At 42.1% G+C, this 21,526-nt stretch overlaps 2 protein-coding genes across 5 annotated transcripts in view; both read left to right on the top strand.

The window, feature by feature from the left end:
- The window catches only part of LOC103479198 (uncharacterized), a 45,135-nt gene extending 23,967 nt beyond the window's left edge, over positions 1–21,168 (top strand). For 2 of the 4 annotated variants that reach the window (XM_017309791.1, XM_017309790.1), the window contains exons 30-57: positions 1,779–1,967; positions 2,092–2,234; positions 3,309–3,468; positions 3,556–3,639; positions 3,920–4,057; positions 4,810–4,926; positions 5,007–5,099; positions 5,188–5,405; positions 5,490–5,683; positions 6,002–6,250; positions 7,109–7,329; positions 7,451–7,615; positions 8,766–8,843; positions 10,769–11,143; positions 11,936–12,289; positions 13,198–13,524; positions 13,613–13,744; positions 13,827–13,979; positions 14,780–14,896; positions 14,983–15,156; positions 15,256–15,460; positions 16,217–16,371; positions 16,449–16,561; positions 18,090–18,171; positions 18,273–18,410; positions 18,571–18,739; positions 20,118–20,233; positions 20,528–21,168. In XM_017309791.1, the coding sequence (XP_017165280.1) occupies positions 1,779–1,967; positions 2,092–2,234; positions 3,309–3,468; positions 3,556–3,639; positions 3,920–4,057; positions 4,810–4,926; positions 5,007–5,099; positions 5,188–5,405; positions 5,490–5,683; positions 6,002–6,250; positions 7,109–7,329; positions 7,451–7,615; positions 8,766–8,843; positions 10,769–11,143; positions 11,936–12,289; positions 13,198–13,524; positions 13,613–13,744; positions 13,827–13,979; positions 14,780–14,896; positions 14,983–15,156; positions 15,256–15,460; positions 16,217–16,371; positions 16,449–16,561; positions 18,090–18,171; positions 18,273–18,410; positions 18,571–18,739; positions 20,118–20,233; positions 20,528–20,785 (4,917 nt within the window). In that variant the 3' untranslated portion in view covers positions 20,786–21,168. Of the gene's footprint in view, positions 1–1,778; positions 1,968–2,091; positions 2,235–3,308; positions 3,469–3,555; positions 3,640–3,919; positions 4,058–4,809; positions 4,927–5,006; positions 5,100–5,187; positions 5,406–5,489; positions 5,684–6,001; positions 6,251–7,108; positions 7,330–7,450; positions 7,616–8,765; positions 8,844–10,768; positions 11,144–11,935; positions 12,290–13,197; positions 13,525–13,612; positions 13,745–13,826; positions 13,980–14,779; positions 14,897–14,982; positions 15,157–15,255; positions 15,461–16,216; positions 16,382–16,448; positions 16,562–17,680; positions 17,941–18,089; positions 18,172–18,272; positions 18,411–18,570; positions 18,740–20,117; positions 20,234–20,527 lie in introns of those variants that run through there. The other 2 variants (XM_017309792.1, XM_017309793.1) reach the window with 2 other exon arrangements.
- Positions 21,169–21,395: 227 nt separating this feature from the next.
- The window catches only part of LOC108167065 (uncharacterized), a 12,934-nt gene continuing 12,803 nt past the window's right edge, over positions 21,396–21,526 (top strand). Inside the window, exon 1 of the mRNA XM_017309859.1 lies at positions 21,396–21,404. Coding sequence (XP_017165348.1) covers positions 21,396–21,404 — 9 coding nt within the window. The remainder of the gene's footprint in view (positions 21,405–21,526) is intronic.

Raw genomic sequence — 21,526 nt, 5'->3', positions numbered from 1 at the left:
GTGGTCCCCAACCCCCGTGCCGCGGACTGGTATTGGTCCGTGGACCGATTGGTACCGGGTCGTGCAAGAAATAATTAAATATTTCCGTTTTATGTATTATTTGAGTCTGGAGGATCTTTTATTTTGAAAATCCCTTAACCGTATTCTCTCGGTTACTTGCGCACCAACATTGAGCCCACAAGCAGCAAAATTAGTAAGAAACAGGTCAGGTGTCTTTGGAAAGTTTCTTTGCAAAGGGGGAAGGCCCAGAGAAGAGACAGGAGAATGGATTTATCCTGGAGTCCCACATTACAAGCCCGCTCTGCGTAACTTGCGGCAACTGGCTGCTAATGAGGCAATGAAGCTTCAAACTGCTTTGCCACATAGAGAAAAGCAGGTTGTGCATATAAGCAACACTTCGTGTGTCATTGTCTCTCATCACTCCCAAACTCTGGGCTCCCGTTAGTCATTATCGTGAGTTAAAATTTTTGTTTTTGTTGTGCATCTGTATCTTATTTTGGAGGGATATGTAAACGTTACCTTAGCGACCAGAGTGAGAGAGCGTTTGGGCAGTGGTCGAGAGGAGATGAGTAGAGCTTGTGAGTTTTAAGTCTGGTTTAGACGGCAAGATTTAAGAATTGTCTGCCGATTCTCCAAACCTCTGTGACCACAGAGCTGATAAAAGTACAACAGGTTCGATCCGTTTGTGTGTCCAAGGCAGGAGCAACACGAACTTATTCCAGTCACGTACATCCCGATTCCAGAGGATAATCCAGTAAAACCCCACAACATAGCAGGAATTTAGAATAACCAAACACGGATGACGATGTAGAAGCAATAGTGATAGTTTGTGGAGTCATTTTAAGAGATAAAAGACGTAACAAAAAGAAAAGGCGGTGGAAAAAAGATGACGGGAGCAGCCGCTCTATTTGAAGCACTATGATTTGGAGGTGATTATGTTTTTTCATAGTTAACATTTTTAACTGAATAAACAAAATAAACATATATAATAATGACCTTTACATGTAATAAACATTTCCACATATCATCTCCGATATCCACCGGACTCTCAGTTGCGCGACATGTCAGCTGTTTAGGTTTCCCCTCTGTTCTTATGTCACCGCACTTTCTGACTGGCTACCTGTCACATTCAACAGGTTTTATTCTCTTCCCCAGTCAGGGAAAACCCACAGGCTGCGATAAACGGGCCAAGACAACCTGAATCGGGCATATTCAGGCTTTAGCGGGAATACCAACATGCAGTTCCCACTGTGCAAACCCCGCAGTGGGGACGGGACCACTGCTATAGAGGAATTAAATATCATCATAACTCTTATTATCCAAGGTTCTTCAAAGAGTAGTTGTGGAGGGTGATGCTGTGGGCAGGAAAGACCTCCAGTAGTGGTCAGTATACCAGCAAACTGAAGAAGCCTCTGACTGAAGACTGTTTCTGTGTCTGTCTCATAACTGTCGTCTCATGCTACCAGCCCAATATCCAGGCAGTAGAGCCGATATTCTACAATTCTCCTGGATGACCCAGTCAGACGTTAACAGCTCTGCTAATCCACCTACTTTGCTTTTGCTGTTTCTCTTTAAATCTGAGTGTATGTTTAGAAAGATGAGCAGAGAGATGTTGGAGTAGGGGAGATGATCCTTGCCTGTTATGATCGATTAAAAAAATGGTTTGAACTTTCTCTCCTTTCTCTGCACCCATTCAGTCTCTGCTTCAGCTCCTCTAGGAGTTTGTGGTCAGAGTTCACGGATTACTTTAATGTCTCATAATGTGTGTCTCTCCACAGGCGGGGGTTTGGGGTGCGGTGGAGAAGCAGGCGGTGAAAGCCCACGGCTTCTTAGCTTCACTTTGGACTCCTCCTCTGAAGGCGAATGTCTCTCTGGAGAGCTCTAAATCCAGCCACGCCCTGCTGATGAGCGCCACATGTGGCAGGCAAAATGTCAGCTTCACTGCTGCTGTGAGCGGTGCTGATAAGGTGGGTGGAGACAGTGGGCTGGGAGAGTTGGAAGCCTCATTTATTTTACAGTATAATTGTGTCAATCGTTTTGCTGCTTGTGTAACGTCCTCATAAGCCATATTTGTTTGCGGACGTGTTGAAGAATTTGAAGAAGAGGCAGGCAATATTAAAGATGGCCTTCACCAAGCCGAAGAGCCCGACCGTGGAAGTGGAGTTAGAGGGATGGGTGGAGGAGCTGAGGAGGGACAGGAAGATGTATCAGAAAGCAGCCCAGCTCCAATTTAGGTATGTGTTTCAGTCTGGAGGATGAAATCCCCCTCTGAACGTTGAAGCTGAAGTTGGAATCTGATTGACAGCTTCTGATTCAGCACTTGAATGTTTCATCTCAAACAGAATTATTTCTTTTAACTTGTAAAATCTGAAAGAAGTGACATTTCTGAGTTTGTTTTACCACTTTAGAGGTAAAACCAGGTTGAAAACAACACTTAAGCAGAATTTCTTTACATAAATGACAGATTGTACAAAACATAAAAGCTGTTTCCATTTTCAAATTAAACAATTTGAAAATTAATTTGCTTAATAGAAACACACCAATTTCAAAAAAACGTATTTTTTTGATAAAGTTTTGCTGCTAGGATGACGTAGGTCTTTTGGGTCAGATTAAAATTGGTATATTTCACGAAGCTGTAAAGGAAACCCTTTTTTTCTCACATCACATGAGTCACATGATCAACAACCGGATGTTGTCACTGGCGCAAATCTCGAAGAAGACGACAGGAAGTTGGATGATTTCGAAGAATGATTTTTAATGACATACCATGTGAACAAACTCATTCATGTGTAATTTTAATTGTGCTTTTTATTTAACGGAAACACAGCAGTTACAAAATTGTGTTATTTCGACATTAGTGGAAATAAGTTTCACAAATGCAAACATGTTTTATCGAATTTCCCATTAGTGTGGAATAATTCTGTTTGTTTGTAATGCAACATAAACAGTGTTGCATTCTATGTGTGGCTCTTGTACTTTTTAAGATGAACCCCATTTAAAGTATTGGCAAGCCAAAAGAAAATACCCTAAAAATCAGTCCTACAGTCATCAAAAAAGTTTCACAAACCCCAAAGTATGATTTCTATAATCTGTCATCTGTATAGATTATTGTGTACATTCAGATACCAACTATGAACGTACTGATAAATTGGCCCCAATATCCTTAACTTTACGAGATTGGTGATCAGCTGGTATTGGCCAGAATTGGAACCTGAAGCTGTGAATCATATGCCAACTTCAGCATCATCGTCACCAAATTAGCTGCAGTTTACCTGAAAGCAGGAAGTAACAGCTGCCATCTCACACAGACAGCCCTTCCAGAACTTTCCTCAGACTCTTCTTCTTCGGGAAACCTTCACTGTGAACCTCGTTAAAGGCCTCTACGTTTTGGAGTCTAAAGCTGGTTTCCACGACAACAAAGAGGTCGTCCACACGTTGACTTTCGGTTACAAACCGCCAAGCCCATTTGTAAGTGATTTGCTTGGAATTTAATTCCCTTAAGATAAAGTAACTGAGCTGCATTCAGTGACCTTTGTGCTTAAATATGACCTGCAGGTTTGTTCTGCACTCATTCACACGTTCAGCTCTGACACTTTTCCTTCAGACTCTGAGGTCTGTGTGACTGCCACCAGCAACCAGGTAAGCTCCGCCTCTTCAGAACACTAAAGGTTTTTTTTCTTTTTTTTTTATCTGAAGAGACTGAAACCAGAAGTGACAGGAAGTTAAATTTACTCCACCGCTAACAACTCCAAAACTATTTCAACATGTTATTTTAGCTTTTAGAACCTCTTCTGATAAACTTATGCAGTATGTTTAAAGATGTTGAAGTATAGAATTAACCAATCAATTTTGAGTTAAATGGATAATATAAAACAGATTATTCTAGAGCATAGTGTCTCGTTCTGATGCTTTTCCTCAGACACACAGAGATCTACGAGGGTCGCTGCAGGTTAACGGGGAGAACAAACTCAGCCTCTGTGGGCAGATTCAGCAGAGCCCCTCCAATTCAAATCAACAGACAATAACAATTAAAGCAAATTTCACCCATGAGCTACAGGTCAGTCCCTCCACCCTCAGCCTCCACCTTCTTTCTGTTCTACGATGTTACATTGAATACTGAAGAATATTTTGTTTTTTGAGGTTTGTTGAAATGATTTTATTGAAAAAAAATTTAAATGTTCAAAAGCAACAAATTCCCCAATTTCAGATCAACTATTTGAGGGTCTTCTGCTGATATATATTTTTTCCAGATTATCATCAAATACTGACACAACATATTGACAGTTTCAACAAATATGTGAAAAAATAAAGATTTTTTTCCCAAAAGTTGTATACTGCAGTTCTAAAGAAAAATCCTTCTCTACATTATTATTTTTATTTATTACATGTAAAACTCAGGACTGAAACTTTTTTATCTAAGGAAAAAATTTTCTAATAATTAATTGAGCATTAATTGATCCTGTTTGACAACTAGGATCAATTGGAATGTATGTGTGATTGAATCTGAATAATTTTTTTGCAAAGTGCCTTTGCTGTGACTTGCCGCTATATAAAAAAAATTGAAATCAAAAACGTCACCACACCACTGACGTTGCTTCTCTACTTCACAATCCTGCACTGCGTCACTGTCACATGACCAAGCAAAAACCAAACCCCTGAAAAACAAATGGCAACGAGATGGACATGAACATTGGTTATCAGACCAATAATGACATGTTAAAAAAAAAACTGACTAACATTTTAATGTTGATATCAATGTTAATGCACATATGAGTGGATCAGGCCTTCATTCAGGTGTTTCTGTTCCAGCTGCAGCTGCCCTCCTCTGCTCTGCTGGAGGGACACTTACACTGGATCCCTAAACACAGCACTGACTTTGACTACCAGACCAGAGGAAAGCTGAGACTAGAGAGACAGGAGTGCACAGTGAGTGTTAAAGACACAGCATGCATTCAGATCAATGCTTGTTAAACATCCAGCACCAGGCGGCCATGTTGGTTTTGCAGCTCTCAGTGCAGCTGAACGGAACAGCAGGAAGAGTCGGCCTCCGTTCTTCTCTCACTCATCCCTTCAAGTCGAAAATTCCCAAAGCGCTAGAGGTGTGCACTGTGAAAACATCAAAACATTTTTTGTTGTTGTTGTCGTTACATTTTCTCACTTTCCAGTCAAACTGCGTGCATTATCCAGGTGAAAGCTGCTGTAGACGCCTCAGAGTTTGGCAAAGGGAGCAGTTCATTGTGTGTGAGAGCGAATGGGAAGAACAGGGTGACTGTGACCGGTCAGATGTTCCACCGACTCCAGAATCCAGACAGAGCGGTGAGACTGGACCTGGATCTGTCCCAGAACCTCCTTCCGTCAGTCAGCGCCCTGCAGCTGAACATGGCAGCCAACGTGTCAGCAGACAGGTTGGTTTGCCATTGTCTGTGTGTCTGAGGAAACGTTTCGTAGATCTGTAGTAGTTTTTATTTCCTCGTCTGTTTGTCCTCCAGCGTGACTCTGCATGGATCCGTGACACAGGGACAGGAAGCGCTGCTGGTCCAGGTCAAAGGGTCACAGATAAACTCCCAGGTTCTCCGGCTGGCTTTGTTGGGGAAAGTTCACCATTCCATGTCCGTATTGGAGGCTCTACCCTCAGTCCTGGGTCTGGATGGAGTGTTAGAGCACTCTGATACTTTAACAGAAGGTGTAGCTTTTCATTTCATTTTCATCATTGGAAAAGTATTCACACCCTGTTAGCACTTCCACTTATTGTCACCATAAAACACAAACCATAAGGGTATCAGTTAAATTTTCAAATAAAATACGTAGAAGTTTGTGGTTGGAGTGTAAAATGGGACAAAAAGTTCAAAGGGCACGAACAATTTTGAACAGAACTGTGTACAGTAGAATGAAACTGATTTTTGTCATGGTATGCTACCTGATTGGTGCCAGTTTTACTTGAGAACCCCCTTCCCCCACCACAAATTCTGGTATTTTTAGCTCTGTGTGCATGTTGCTGCAGGCCACCTGAGGGTCAACGTGATGGAAGCTGTACACAGCATAGAGCTGAGACATCAGCTGGATGCTGCAGAAGGTCTGGTCAAAGGAGAAGGAACGATAGGAGGTGATTACCAGCGGACACAGGCCCGGCTCTGTGTTCGGTCCGGACTCCAGAACCTGTGTGCTAACGTCAGCCGCTACCTGGAGAACCGGGGAAACGGACAGCTCTCTGTTCAGCTTTCTCACTCTTTCCATCGACTCAACACCACAGGTGAGCTCTATAGATTTTCTTTAAGAACTGTAATATAAGAATGTCCAGAATAGAAGTTTTTTAAAATATTGTTTATCATAAGGAGATCATGCTGTGTCTGTAAGAGCTGTTTCTGTAAATCAGGGTTTTTATTTTAAAATTCCCCGGAGAACGCAGAGCCTCTGAGACTCCCAAAAGATACAATAAAACATATCAACCTGGCTGCAAAGTCCAAACATTTAGCCTTCCTGTTGTCTCCTGATAGCCTTCCACTCTCTCAGAACCTGAATAAACTGCAGACACGTCTCTGCATGTTGCAGAAAATGCAGTTTTCTTTTGAAAAGTTTCTTTCGACTCCAGTGATTGGTTCCAATAGTTGTTCAAGTTATCATTCAGGGAGTTTGAAATCTTCCCATTCCGATCATTAGCCAGTTCCTCCAGTTTTTTGCAATTCCTTGATTGCAGAAATTCATGCAAAATCCACAGAAATATTCCTGGATTTTTTTTACACTACTGCATAATTGTGAGTTTGTTGAAAATTTTCCACAAAAAAGGTTAAACATGTTGGGATTAAGTGACTTCTAAATCCTACCTGCAGGTGGCAGTATTTCCTACTTATTCTACACTGCTGCCTCAGTCTTACTTGATGTCAAGTTATAGCCTGATTAAAGTAGCAGATAACAAAAATTTTGTTATTTCAGTTCTTTAAAGAATAAAATAATTCTAAAGTAGCAACACAAAATCAATTATTTTGATTGCAAACAAAACACAACAGCAAAATCCTGGAGGAACTGATTAGCTCAGTGCATCTCTAATAATAACTCATAAACACATGCATTTATGTATCTGTTAACTAACTAACTGAGGTCGTGGTTCCAGGCGTTCCTGGTGACAGCAGTGCTAAGGTGAAGTGGACCCAGGATGAGGTTGGACTGTCTGTCCTCGTAGAGCTGCAGGCTGGAGCTGAGCATGTCAGAGCTGAGTTCCTCAGAGACAGGACAGACCAGCAGTGGAGCTACTTCTCCAGGTTCCAGCATCAAGTCGAAGCCCTGCAAACAAGAGGCCTGCCAGGCTCATTCCAAGCCAGAGCACAGCACCAGGTGCAGGACGGCTGTGTACTTTGTCTTTGAGATTATTTTAACCAGAATGCATTACAAAATCATCTCTCTCAGGATATTTGTACCCATGGTAACATGTCTGTTTTGTTTTTTTTCTCCTCAGTTAGAAACGGGTGGATTTGACATAAGTCTGGCTGTTAGCGTGGAAGATGAGAAAATGGCAGAGATGTTTTTTAGTGTGGGGTCAAAAAATGAGACGTCTGCTTTGGTGGTGATGCTGTGGCAACACATGAAGCTACTCCAGGGTCACATCCCCAATTCTTTACAGGTACATTTTACATTATTTAGATATTAATGATTCCTTTTTAAAAAAAATTCTTTAGCCTGGAAATTTTTTTTTGCTATAATGACAGAGCCTTCTTTCGCACAGCACTTAGACAACACCATGAAATTAAGAGGCATGCCAGAAAGTAGATGGTGTCAGGATGGTCAACTTCAAAGAGGAGTGGCTACAATGTAGCCAAACCCACAGACCAATTGCAATCTCCAAAGGATTCTGTCACAGCTCTGCCTGCAACAAAAATGATTCATATGCAAAATTCTCCCCTTCTGTAAAAGAAATGTCGTACTCAGATGCTATGTACACAGAGACGTTTGTATGCACTGTCTTCCCCATTGAATAGAACTGCAAGGTCATAAAAAGCGTGCACACCTCCAAATTGTGCATATATTCACCTTAATAATACGCACAGGGGAAACTGTCTTAGCACTAACACAGAAGCTAATAGCTAGTAGCTACAGTCTTCCATATCGTGTCTCTTCAGAGTACAGCCAATCAGCAGCAAGTGAAGTAAATAGTGCTCCGGGATTGGCTGTTTTGCAAATGGCAGCCTGGTTAACCATCATCTCTCTCAGGATATTTGTACCCATGGTAACATGTCTGTTTTGTTTTTTTTCTCCTCAGTCAGCGCCTGGTCACACATGCGCTGACCACACATGTCGACACACATGTGCTGATGTGTGACCACATGTGAACCCATATGGTTCACGTCTGGTCACATGTGAATTTCATGGAATTTTTTTGTAATAATGACGTGAGGTACCTTGACAAATGCCAGAAGAAGGAATGGGGGAATTGAATTGAGCAACTACGATTGTTTTTCCAAGTTGTTTTTGCCAGTATAGCCATGGCTTCTTCCTGTTTAAGTCAAGTTAAAGGAAGGTATGGGTGGGTATGAGCCGACCCATACCTTCATGTTGATTTGATCAAAGCAGTGACAACAAACACAAATCGGTATTGACCAAAGTTGGATTTACCATGTCAGGTTTCTTAAAGATATGTATTCAGCGATCGGCCAGAAAACTGCAAACAGTGCAAACCTTCCAGAAAGGTGATCTCTGGTTGCCTCAATGCGGAGCATGTAAACTCAACCTTTCTGAGGTGCAAATTTTACCAAAAGGATTTTTTGTTTTCGCAGATGAACTGCACAGGGGTCTCCACTGAAGACCGACTCTCAGCCCACTGCTTTGGAAGCGTGGCAAACCGGTCCGTGGAGGTACGAGCCGTTCGCTCCGACAGACCGCACCGCGGCCTCTGCTACGGCCTGTCGCTTATTCATGTTAGCCTACGGCTCCAAGCCAAAGGTTGCTACCGTTCCGGTGGTCAGAAGGAGCTTAAAGCCAACCTGAATCATTCGTCTGTGAGCTTCCTGACATATTTAGGGCTGCCCAGCAAATCTGCCGTTAGGCTCCTCCTTCGACCTGGCTCCCAGAGGTGGGTTCTGGGGACTGGGATGGTGGCTGGCCCTTGGAGAGCAGATCTGAGAGCGGGACTCAGGATGGAGTCTCTCAGGCTGTATGCTTGGCATGGACTGCTTCAATATGGGACTCATAGTGATACACAAAAAGCTGCAGTGATGGGCCATGTGAAGATGAAACGATTGTGTGACGTTAGAGCAGAAGTGAGTGTTTCCTGGAACTCTGCTACTTCCTACCTGTTAGCTGCTGTACGATGCACACAGGTGGGGAGAGCGATCTGGGTGCAGGTTAGGAATATTCTGGGTCCCTTACAAAACAAAAACTCTTTAGTCTTTCATGGAGAAACAGGGAGCAATGGTCTGAAGGGATTCCTGAACTATGAGGACCAGCAAGGTTTCCTTAAATTGTTTCTGTCTATGCTAGCGAAGGAACACAAAGTTGAGGTAGGATGGAACCTCAGTGCCACTCTCATCCCAAACAAAGTGGATTTCCAAGGATCGGGTCAGCTCCACTATTCTTCCTTCTCTGGAAGAGCAAAATTTCTCATCAGCGACGGATCTGCACAGATCAATGCCACTGCCGTTTGGAAACTCTTCACATCTTTCTCAGCTAGCTTTCTGCAGAAGCTAAAGCCACAATGGCTCCTCACCATGACCGCGTCCGCCACACCGAGTCAAGCCCAGGTCAAGATGGAGAGTGATGCATGCCAGCTGCTTTTCTTGGCAAACAGACGCCAGGAAGAAGAAAAGGAGAGCAAGTGGACGCTTTTTGCCCATCAGAGATGTTTCCTTCTCAAGGTTAGCGAGGAAACAAGGGACCAAAGAACTTGTTTCCCTTCAGAGAGAAAGCAAAGAAACCATCTTTTCTGAAAGATGATTCCAGCCTTTCTGACCTTTACGTTATGTTATGGATAACGGAAACGATGCTGCATTGCCTGTTTTCTGTTCAATAACGTGGACCTTAAAGTAGCCCACAGCCGTGGTCGTAATAGCTTACAGCAGGTCAGAGGTTTACATTCACTTATCAGGCTCCTGAGCTGCTGAGCTCCTAAGAACATCATGGCGTGATGACGTGCTGAAAGGGGGAGTGTCAGAAAGGGTTGGAGCTTCTTAAAGGGACAGAGGGCAATTTCAAGATGTCAAATAGGGCTATGAGGTGAAGTAAAACAATTTAAAATATAAATACATATACTCCGAGACATTAACATCACTTCCAGTCAAAAGAAATTTGTTGGTAAAATCAACTTTAATCTTGAATCTGCCATGAGTGTGGATAGTTTCAGATTTAGCTGTGTATATTTAAGGCTGTATTTAAAAATCTGCTCTTGTGTGGATTAAAGAAAATCCACAGTAAATTCCAACTTATTCACCTCATTCTTACTGTAAAGTTTTTGTTGTACCATCCTTCAATCTTGGAGAAAGAAACACATGATTAAAAAGCTTGAAATTCATACAGCATTCATGCTGACGAGGAGTGGGTATAAAACTCTGACAGGCACTTTCAGCATTTAAGCAGACATGGAGGATGGTTACTCCAGCAGTTTAAATTTGTACAGGGAAATGAATTTAAGAAACTCACAGGAAAAACATTTTCTATTAGTCTGCTAATGTAGTGTCTGCAGATGTTCTTTATTTGTCCTTTCCCCTCAAAATAGTAACTCATTGTGTCTAAATTCTTATAGTACTGATGCTCATTATTAAGTCATTTCCTTTTCGTCCTGCAGACTCTCATTGCTCCACAGGCCTCAGCCAACATCTCCGTCTCCCATTCAGGATGTAACACAAAGCTCAGAGCCGTTCTCCAGGCTGGAGGGGAGCAGAAAGGTTCCATCAGTCTGTCTGTGACCTGCAATCCTCATCGCAGTCTACGTGCGTCTGTTCTGCACTTCATCAGTGCGGTGAAAACGCTCAGATTTCCCACCAGCGGAGCGCTACCTCTGAATGTGTCTGGTGGACGTCTGCCTCAGGTGGATGCCAGCCTGGAGCTGGGACAGTGCTACCTCAGGGGGAGAGTGGGTGACTCCACCGCTGCGCAGGCAGCAGCAGATGGCGTCCAGTCGCTCACTGTGAATGTGAGCAGCCACTGTCCTCTGCTTCAGGTAGCAGCACTGACGAAACAAATCGCTGTTAAAACATTACAGTTATTGATTAAATATTTTTTCTTAATATAAGGAAGACAAGCTACAAATTAAATGACAAATGTTTTCATTTAACTGTTGATATGTATTTACGGCGCTGTATTAGAGCCGTTGGAGATGAAGGAAAAAAAGTACATTTCTGCCAAAAAGTTAATCTCTGACACATTCTAGAAAAAAAGACAAGGACATTTCTGAGTTTTATGAGTTTAAAATTTGCTAGAAAAACTCTGAAAATGTGAGAATAATCTCAGAAATTTTCTGGAATTTTTTTTGGACATTTTTGAATTTCAAAAGTCAAACTTTTGAGTTTTGGAAATGTTCCAAGTGTCAAAGGTTGAAAAGTTTTGACAGTAAAATTTGTATTATGTACTTAAAAATATCTAATTTGTTGGTGCATACATGAAAAAAATTAAAGTCAATTAAGTTCTAAAGCACAAAAACACAAGGTAAAATTATAATTTCTAAAAATAATTTGACACATTTTAATTGTTTAAGTGTTACCTTTATTTATTGAGCCATATATATATCTTTGCTTGTATTTTTAAATATGCCAGTTTTGATCCTTCATGACGGTCACTCGTCATCATATTTCCTCTCAATCAAACTATTCCTTCTGATTGCTAAACTTTTATTCAGTAGCTTTTAACAAATAACTAATCCCCCCCCCAATCTTACAAGTGTACAAAGCTATCAGCAGACAGACGGCCTCTAACAGCCCACAGCATGATGCTTCTCCCACTGTTTGTGTCTTAGGGGTGGATCCTCCCTCAGACTCTGTCTCTTTGGGGCCTCCTGTCGGTGGCTCCCTGCCAGCTGACCATGTCGTCCTCTCTAAGGGTGGACGATGAGGATGCATCTTTAGAGCTGAGTCGGTCCTGTGTGACTCCATATCTCTTTGGGAGCGTCAGTCAGTCATTCTCTGGGCTAAAGAGCCGAGGTCTACCGCAGAAGATCAGCGTGGAGGTTTCAGCTCCGGAGGGTTCGGACCAGGCTGGGGCCGTGGCTGTTGATGTTGGAACATGTAGGATTAGAGCCAGGAGAATCGCTCAGGGCAGAGGAACGGGACCCTGGCTTTGGGCCTGGGAGACAGACTGCCCCGGGTTACAGGTACAACTTTGTTCCACGTTTCATCCAGCTGGATGTCTCGTTTTTACTCTGTCATGTTTATATGAACACTTAAGGGCAAAGACCGGAGAAGAGAGGAATCTATAAGGCAGGGGTGTCCCAAGGGTGGGCCGTGGGCCATTTGCAGCCCCTGGAATGGTTTAATTCTTCCTCTGAATCATTACTCTCCCCCCATTGCTGGTGGTTGAAGCAGATGGAGATTTTTTTTAAATTAGAACAAACTTATGACCCACAAATTAAAATCTTATCACAAAAATGTTAGATGAAACAAAAAGTGTTTATCTTTTAAAGGAGCAGTGTTATGTGAAATTGACTTTTTTGAGCTTTACGTCAAGTTATAATGTTATTCCCTTATCAAAAACATACATGGAGTGTTGCATTGATTCTTTCATGCATGTTTGAGAAATTCTTGAATCTCCCATGGTAACCATTCAGCTGTGCAAATAGCCTGGTTGGACTTAGCTCCACTTTTGAAACAAAGCTCCTCCTCAGAGCTGCAGCCAACAAATTTCTGCCTCACAGAGCCCTCCTCTGTGACTTCCCCACTCAGCTCCTTCAGGCTAGTCATCAGCAATTAGCAAACACCTGGTGGAGCTGGGCAACTGCTGTGCTCATTGTATGAGCTCCTTCTCAGTGAAAAACCAGTAAAAACTTTGTTAAAAGGTTAAAAGAGGAGCGGCACAATGACTTCCTGAAGGCAGAATTTCAATTTTAGTTTTTATAAGATGTTTTCTTTTTTGGCACGTTAGTTCTCTTGAGTTGACAAGTTTGGCCCATGAAACAAACAGTTTGGACACCCCTGCTGTAAGAAATCCATATATCCTGAGTTTAACATGTGTAGTTCAGCACTAGTTTGGGTCACAGTGACAGCTGAATGTGTGACCCAACAGGTTCATGTGAACAGCTCAGTGTGGGAGCAGTCTGGGGGTGTGTGGACAGCTTTGATGGAGACTGATCTGAAGGGCAGGAGAGCATTCCTCAGGCTGGAGGCTGAACCCGGGCCAGAACTGAGAGTGGAGGGTGTGTTGGACCATGACAGTCCCCCCATCACTGCCCTGCCTAATAGCAGTAGACTGAGATTCAGCAGCTCTGGATTACATGCTGCAGAAGTTCTTGTTCAGACGGAGGAATGCTGCCTCAGGGCTGGAGGAGATGTAATGTCACACCCTGACCTGCAGGTGTCACTGCTATACCACAATAACTGCTCTATAATTCAAGTATGGGTAACATACAATAGATTCTTTACACAGAACGCATCCCTTCAGCACTATCTCTTCAATAACTGATGTTTTCCTGCTTCTAAAGGAGTGGTTCAGTCCAAACATCCTGCAGGCTTCAGGCTCTCTGCTGATCTCACCAGCTTCTGTTTCCTCCCACATCTTCATGGTGGTAGACGGCAAAGAGTTACACACCGAGCTGTCTGCAGGACAAACTGAGGTTTGAAAACAGAACCGAACTGACGTTTCAAATCCACTCATTTGACACAAAGACGTCTTATTGTGCATTTCTTCTTCTGCAGGTTCACAGGGAAGTATTTCTACATCTGAACCATTCCGTCCCCCTGCTGAAGAAACTGGGCCTGCCTGTGAATGTGTCCCTGGCAGTAAACTCTGAGAGTCACAGCAATGGTTCACGCTCTTTTATGGCCAACGGCAGAGCAGAAAATCAGAGGGTAAGAACAGCAATCAGATAAAGTCTGAGGTAACATGTTCCTTCAGTTAACCAGACCTCTGTCCAGATCCAGATCTGAAACATTCTCAGCATGTATATGAAGTGTTGGTGGACATTTATCATATCATGATACATTTCTTATTGGATTTTGATTTATTGTTGCCTTGAGAAATTCCAATTAATGATGTTTATAATCCCTTAAAACTGTCCATATTGTCAGGGTTTCTCCACTGTTTTTTCAATAAAGGTAAGGTCATTTTATTTATGTAGCACATTTTCAGCAACAAGGCAGTTCAAAGTGCTTTACATGAAGTAGAAGGAAATACAACAAAACAATAAACCAAAGGAAAGAGCAAAAGAAAAAAAGAAAAACAAAAACAATATATAAAACTACGTAGTCTGGTCAATGCCAATCAAATTCAAATGCTGATGAATTAAATACCTGCTAATACCAATAAAATGAAGCAATGGGATTAATGGGGTAAAGAAGTGTTGGTTAAAATTGCTCCTCAATGATGTGAGACCTGAAAATGCCCTTAAGAAAACTACTTTTTAGAGTTATTGCTGCAAAAGTTGGTGTGTTGTTCTTTTCATTGTTTTTTTCCCTGTAACCATGTTTTCCCTTTATCGTTACCAAATAAGAATCTGTTATCCACTTCTGTTCGTTTTGATATGAAATGTTTATTTTTAGAACCTGTTAAAGAGAAAACTATTTCTACTGTCACAATACGTAAAACCCAGACTTGAAATGGGTGTAATTTCTTTTTTGCCGTGAGTCTACATGTAGTTTTTTTCCCCCAGTTTTCTCAAGAGCTGAAAATGGAAAAGACATCTGAGATCGTGAAGGTGAAGAGTGAGCTAAAACATGCGGTGAATTATCTGGACAAGCTGGGAGTCCCTGGAAGCAACAGCGTCCAGGTTGGCTTGGTTTTCACACCGTTAAAAAAAAACACAATGGGTCGGCTTAGGGAGCAGGGTGACTGAGCTCGGGTTGTGTGTTCCAGGTAGAACTTGGTTCTGCTGAAGGACGGATCCTAAGCCTGGAGTCTCAGTGTGGAGCTCAGCAGTCAGGACTCAGACTGCAGCTGAAGACGATTCCTGAATTCAGAGAAGTGAGGGGAACCCTGTGGCACGGTTCGTCATGGCTTCACCGCCGAGGCTTGCCCCTGAGAATATCGGTACGCTTTGTATTGACATGCTTTTATTGCTAATTATTATTAATAGTTATAAGCAGCAGACGTGTTGGTCTGCAAATGTATTTGTGTTTTCTCTTCCAGGGCCTTTGCTCCATGAAGGGAGGGTTGTCTGAGCTCTGGTCCAGGGCTGAGCTCAGTGTGGACGGACGCAAGCTGCTCACGTCCGGGCTGAATGTCAGCGGAGCTGCCGGTCGCCTGGCTGGGCTCCTCTCATTCTCTCCTGCTGCTCTCAATCAAACACGGACACAGCACAAACTGGACACTGTCTTAACTGTGCAGTTCAAAGGTCAAGACATCGTGTCATTTCACTTCTTTAAATTTGACTCAGTTTAAAAATTTGTTGCATTTATGTTTTCTCTGAGGGCAAAGGATGCAGGCAACCAAAAGTATTATTAACCAGAACTGGAGCCAGTTCTCACAGGGTCATAGGTCACCTCAGGAAATCCGCTCACTCCCTTTGTCCCGTACCCCCTGACTGCATCTCAGGAAATGTTTGGCATGTTGACTGATTGGGTCACAGCGTAGTAATATATATTTGCACTACAGAAAAACATTTTCTGTGCTCGGAAGTTTTGTACGACAGCATATTAGAGCCATCATAGATAAACAAAGGGAATACGTTTCATCCAAAAATCTCAGAAATGTTTTAGAAAAAAACCGTGGACATTTCTGAGTTTTAAAAGTCGAAAATCTTCAGCTTTTGGAAATTTTCTGAGTTTCATCTTGCTGTGATCTGAAATGAAAATGATTTTGACCCTCTCTGCTTTAAGGTATTCATTTATCCTTTTCATTTATAAACTAATAATTGAAACTTCTGCAAATTTCTTGCTTTATTGTCTCTACCCACAAAATGCAATAATACAGTTTGACCATCAGATGTCACTGTTGTCCTTTCATTTGTATTGCTAATTTTGACTACTCTTTCCAAGCAAAAAACACAAAGACCATTAATAATCTGTATTTTAATTTTCATAAATTCAGTGCCAGGAAAATCCCAAGAGGCATTTCACTAACTAGCATTCTGTTCTGCAACCGTCTTCAGGTCCTTTAAGAAGCGCATCATTAGACTTTCACCGCCAGGACCAGAGGTTCCGGTTGGCGGGGGAGGCCGGGGGCTGGGGGACGCGTGGCGGTACCAAGGAGGCCCGGTTCACACTGAGGCACACTGAGCGAGGAGAAGCTAGCCCTGCCTTCCAGGTGTAATGAGGTCAGCATGTAGAAGGAAGTTCCCACAGCACTGCTCCTCCCTACTAACGTCCTCTGACTGGTTTCAGGTGGAGGGCTGGGGGAGACTGACGGAGTCCCTGCTGAGGGGCTCCATGGCCGTCAACCCTGAGCTCAGCTCTTCATTCGCACTCATTGTCCAAGGACACACCTCCACTCTTAGGTACTGATACTGCTCAAAGATTTTATAGCTGATTTCCTATCACCAGCTCTGATTTCTCTTTAAAAATTGTAAATAAATAACAAAATACTTTTTTCCTTAGGCCATTTTTTATTTTTCAAAAAATGTCCTAAAATTAGAGTTTAGATTAGGCCTAAAAAAAAAAATCCACCCTGACCCGGCCAAGCCCAAAGGTACTGTGTTGGATCTGACTTTAATTATATAGGATGAGATAATACTTTATTGATCCCTGAAGCGAGGGGGCAGCAGGGGTCTTGTTTTTCCCAGCATAGCACGCAACAAAAATTTTAAATAAGTAAATAATAGTAATAAACATACAACAATAAATAGCAGACACTGTCCTAAAGGCACATGCATATCATGCATATAGTTCTAAATATATATTTTGTATATTTAAAAGGCACAACTCCAGAGTGCCTCATAGTAAGACACGCCCAAACCCGAAGTAAACCAGGCATATTATCTTAATGAAGATTTTACTGCTTTTAATTTTAGAGTATAATTTGGATAAGCACTGTAACTTCTGCAGTTTTTAGCTTTTATTTAACATCTTCAAGCTCCGTTTTGTTGCTTGTTGTAACCGCAGGGTGAGTCGGGTGCAAATCATCTGGGACGTGTGATTGTGCTTCTTCTGACTTAAATAAACCACAAAGCAGCTCACCGATACTGAAGACGGCTAACCGAGTCTTCTTCACTCACTAAAAACCTCCACACTGAAGAGGACTGTGTTCAGCATCACCTGGCAGCGCTGCTTTATGGTGCAGTTACCGATCAGATTTTTCACAGATCACAGCCTACAAACGTAAAATCGTCTGATTCTGGTCACAGCTGATATTTTGGTTGATACACAACAAACCTGCATCAGGCTTCCTTTAGAAATAAACTGCCCGACATAGGCATTTTATGTACCATTCCCCATAAATCCTTCTATTTTCAGGTTTCGCAACAAAGTTTGAAACAAGAGTTTTGAATTGTTTTTGCGCCAGGTTTCTTCTTCTGCCATTTTTAGTCCGTTTTTGTCTGAGGATATGTTTTAAATTACACAACAACAGGAGGGTTTTTCTTTTTTTGTGTGTTCTTTTCATTCTCCGTTGCGTTCAGATTAGAGCCGCCAGTCTGCTCCAAAATCGGTTTCCTGCTTGGAGGGAGTGATGTCCAAACACCTTCCAACTGCTGTAGACAAGAGGAGGATCTTTGCTCTCTTCCACTCACTTTTTCAAGGACAAAGCTTTCTGCCAAATCTTGATCACAACCACCTGTTGATGTCATCTGTTTAGAATAAAGTCAACACTTGCTTGACTAAATTACTCGTGTACCAAATACATCCCAAATTAAAGGAAACACATTTCTATGAACTGGAGGCCAAAGCATTCAAATTTAAACAAACAAACAAACAAACAAACAAACAAACAAACAAACAAAAAACTAGAAAAAATGTCAGGTGATCTAAATGTAATGTGAAATACTAATAATAAGAATAGCCATAGCTGACCTTTGTTGTGATGTCTAGCAAGGAGCTGATGGTGAACGTGGTCCACAGTGCCCCCCAGCTGCTGCCATACCTGCCCCCACAGCTCCACCTCCGTTCTCAGGTGGGTTCACTTCGTTTCAGCCATGCGGAGGGTCCCACTTCCACATCTTTTACATTTGAAGTAGAGTTGCCTGCCTCTAAAGATTCTCATTCCCGTCCCAGTTGAACCAGTCCCGGTCCAGTGTGGCAGCGCTGGTGGAGGTGTTGTCAGGCAGGAGGAAGCTGTGGGCTCTGGGGGAGCTGGCGGCCATGGAGGGCGGCTACAGGCAGACTGCGGAGGTCAGACACTCCTTCCCTCAGGTACCACTCAGATAAACTATCAGTTCATTATGTGGAAAGCTTTCTATCTTCAGATTGCATTGTCCTATAAGTTTATAAGTTTGTCCATCATCAAGAAAAATGATTTGAATTATATTGATTAGCTTCTCCTACAGAACATGTAAGTGTGTTTGTGTGTTAGCTGCAGCCTGTTCCCAGGACGGTCGCAGTTAGAACGCTGTATGAGGCCAGAAGGTGGCGCCACCTGATCCAGCAGGCCACCGTGTGGGGCAGCCACCAGTTCAGCCTGTCTGCTCTGCACTCGGCTGCTCCGGGTCCGGACTCGGAGCCGGGCAACCGCACTCTGAAGGGTAAACACCAACACACACACTTTATATAACCTCACACACGGTGCACCGTAAACATAGACTTTATTTTTGTTTTTCTGAAGCTACAACTGCAAATGTCACAAAATATTGGAATTGTCAATGATCAACAAGCAAAATGTACTAAATGATTGTTAATGATGCATGGATTTTCAATACAATCTGTATTTAGCCCTCATGAGTTAATACCTTTGATGGTATTTGCTTTGGAGTATGAAATATTTGCCCCTTGATTTTTTTTCTTCTTTTTTTCTTTTTTTTAGCTTATTTTCAGTGTATGGAGAGAGTACAGGTGCAAGCATTTTAATAAAATAAAAACATATTTTTTGTCACTCATTTCAGAAACTGAAACTCACATCAAATAGACAACACACAAATTATTTCAAACCTTTATTTCTTGTAATTGTGATAGTTATGGTTTACAGATAGCAAAAAAGCCCCAAAAATTCAGTGTCACAGGAGATTACACTTTGTCCTTCCACTGAACTTTCTATAAATATTCTTGGAGATACAACTCTGTAAACAGCCAGCTTCTTCAAGAATTGACAGTATTTTTGTGAAATGTGTCTGACTGTCTTGTGGATGTCTGTCCTGCTGGTCCTTAAGTGAGAGACCGTTTGGAGGCTCAGGAGTAAATTAGCTGCTCATACAACATTAGTTTGCAATTTTTTATTATTTTAATTTTTTTTACTTTTGTATTTTCTGAGATGCTGAATTTTGTTTTTTTCTTATCTGTAAGCCATAGTCACCAAGAAAGAAATGAAGGCTTCAGATATTTCCCATCTATATAATGTCAGTTTCCCTTTCTGAAGATTATTGAAGACTTTGTTTGGGTTTCTTTCAACAATATTCTGACACTCTTCTATAAAGTGTTGGTTTATTATCGTTTTTTTCCTGAGTCATTAATACTGCTATTCAGATACTTTTTATTGTCATCTGGTCACACTCCGCTGGCAGCTCAGACTTTTGTGAGCCTTTCTGGAAATGATCGTCTTGTTTTTGGCTCGCCCTCCTCTGTTCTCCGGTTTGGGTGTGGAGAGTCGGCGCACGCGTTCACGTCTCTGCGGAGTTCCTCCAAGGTTCTCTCATCTTCAGTCTGGCTGAAGCTGGACGCTGTCTAAATGTTTGCTCTTGTGCTTTCTTGGCAGTAATGCGTGAAATTGTTCTCTAGAAGAACAATTGCTGTGTACTCCTAAAGGACTGCTCTGTAATCATCTCGATCAATCTTTGTCTCTGTTCTGTTTAGTGTCCTGTTCCTAATACTTGTCCTAACCGTACCTGCCTGCAGATGGTCTTTGCACGCTTCACTAGAGGGATGCAGCTGGATACAGATTGTTAGTTTCTTTGTTGTGCTTCCCATCAGTCCAGGTCAGCGGCCTCCCCTGTTTGAGCAGTCTGGAGTTGGTGCATGAGAGCTCCTTCCACAGCCGACTGGACAGCATCTCACTGGGCTGGAAGAGGCAGGGACAGCTGGAGCAGGTGAGAAAGAGCAAAGTGTCCCAACCCCAGTGGAAAGAAAAACACACCTTTAGACAAAAGCTTATCTTTCTGGAATGCACCTGTAGGGAAAATAATAAACAAAAAGCATATATTTTTAGGCAACAATACATCTACAGTATATGGAAAGCCAAATTTTTTTCTCCCAGTTTCTGTCCGGGTGCAGAGGTGGAGAATTGTTTCAACTTCATCTTCTTTTTCTTTTCTTTCTTCCAGAATGTCATAGTTTAAAGGTAATTTTTTTCCTTTTTTTTTTTTCTTATGTTTTTTGTGCAGGTGCGCGTTCTCAGGTCGTGGAGTCACTCTGAGGAGACAAACGAGACGAAGCTGGAGCTGAAACATCCCTTCTGCTCGGCGCTGAGCCAGCTGTCTCTGCACACTCTGTCACTCCGCTCACCCAGGAAGAGCAGCAGGAGGCTGCAGGTACACAACCAGGTCCACATTAGATTCCATCCATTTAGAAGTGATACTCTAAACCAGGGGTGTCCAAAGTGTAAGTGCGATAAATGTGTTTTTTTTGGGGGGGGGAGTTAGAATATATGTTAGTTTAGAACCAAAATCTGTAACTAATTGTCATTTTTGGAATTGTTTAGATTATTTTGGTCATTTATAAACCCTTCCACTGATTTAAGTGATTATGAACACATTGTCTTTTGTTTTGGTATAAACGTCCGGTGTGACGACGGGGGAGGGTTTCATAAAATTATTATTTTTGACCACTTTTTGAACTTACAAATTCAGATTAAGATAACCCTTGTTTAGATCAAGACGTCTTTACTTATTGCTTTGTACAATAAGTACAAAGCACAATACTTATTGTGCACAATACTCTATTACTTTACAAGAAATAAAGTAAGTGTATTTTTTCAAACAAACAAGTTGGAAGAGCGTTGAAGAACCAAACCGCCTGTCGCCTCCCACGGCCTTTCTTAGACATTTTTGGCTTGGAAATTTAGAAGGCAACAAAGACAATTTTTGAGGTTAATCTCAAAATGTCAGATTTTTTTTCTAGCAAATATTTCAATTTTCAAACTCAGAAATGTTCTTGTTTTTTTTTCTAGAAAAATTCTCAGTTTTGTGGCAGAAATTTACTCCTTTTTTTCCTTTATCTACAATGGCCCTGATACACTGTCATAGTAAAGATATGGAACAAGTCTGATTCAACCTCTATTGTGTGTAAGACAGCCATCCAGGTAGTAATTGTGTGTGTGTGTGTCTGCGTGTGTGTGTGTGTGTGTGTGTGTGTGTGTGTGTGTGTGTGTGTGTGTGTGTGTG

The sequence above is a fragment of the Poecilia reticulata genome, linkage group LG17, assembly GCF_000633615.1.
Source record: "Poecilia reticulata strain Guanapo linkage group LG17, Guppy_female_1.0+MT, whole genome shotgun sequence".
NCBI classification, from domain to species: domain Eukaryota; kingdom Metazoa; phylum Chordata; class Actinopteri; order Cyprinodontiformes; family Poeciliidae; genus Poecilia; species Poecilia reticulata.
This window is presented reverse-complemented; position numbering and strand designations above follow the sequence as displayed.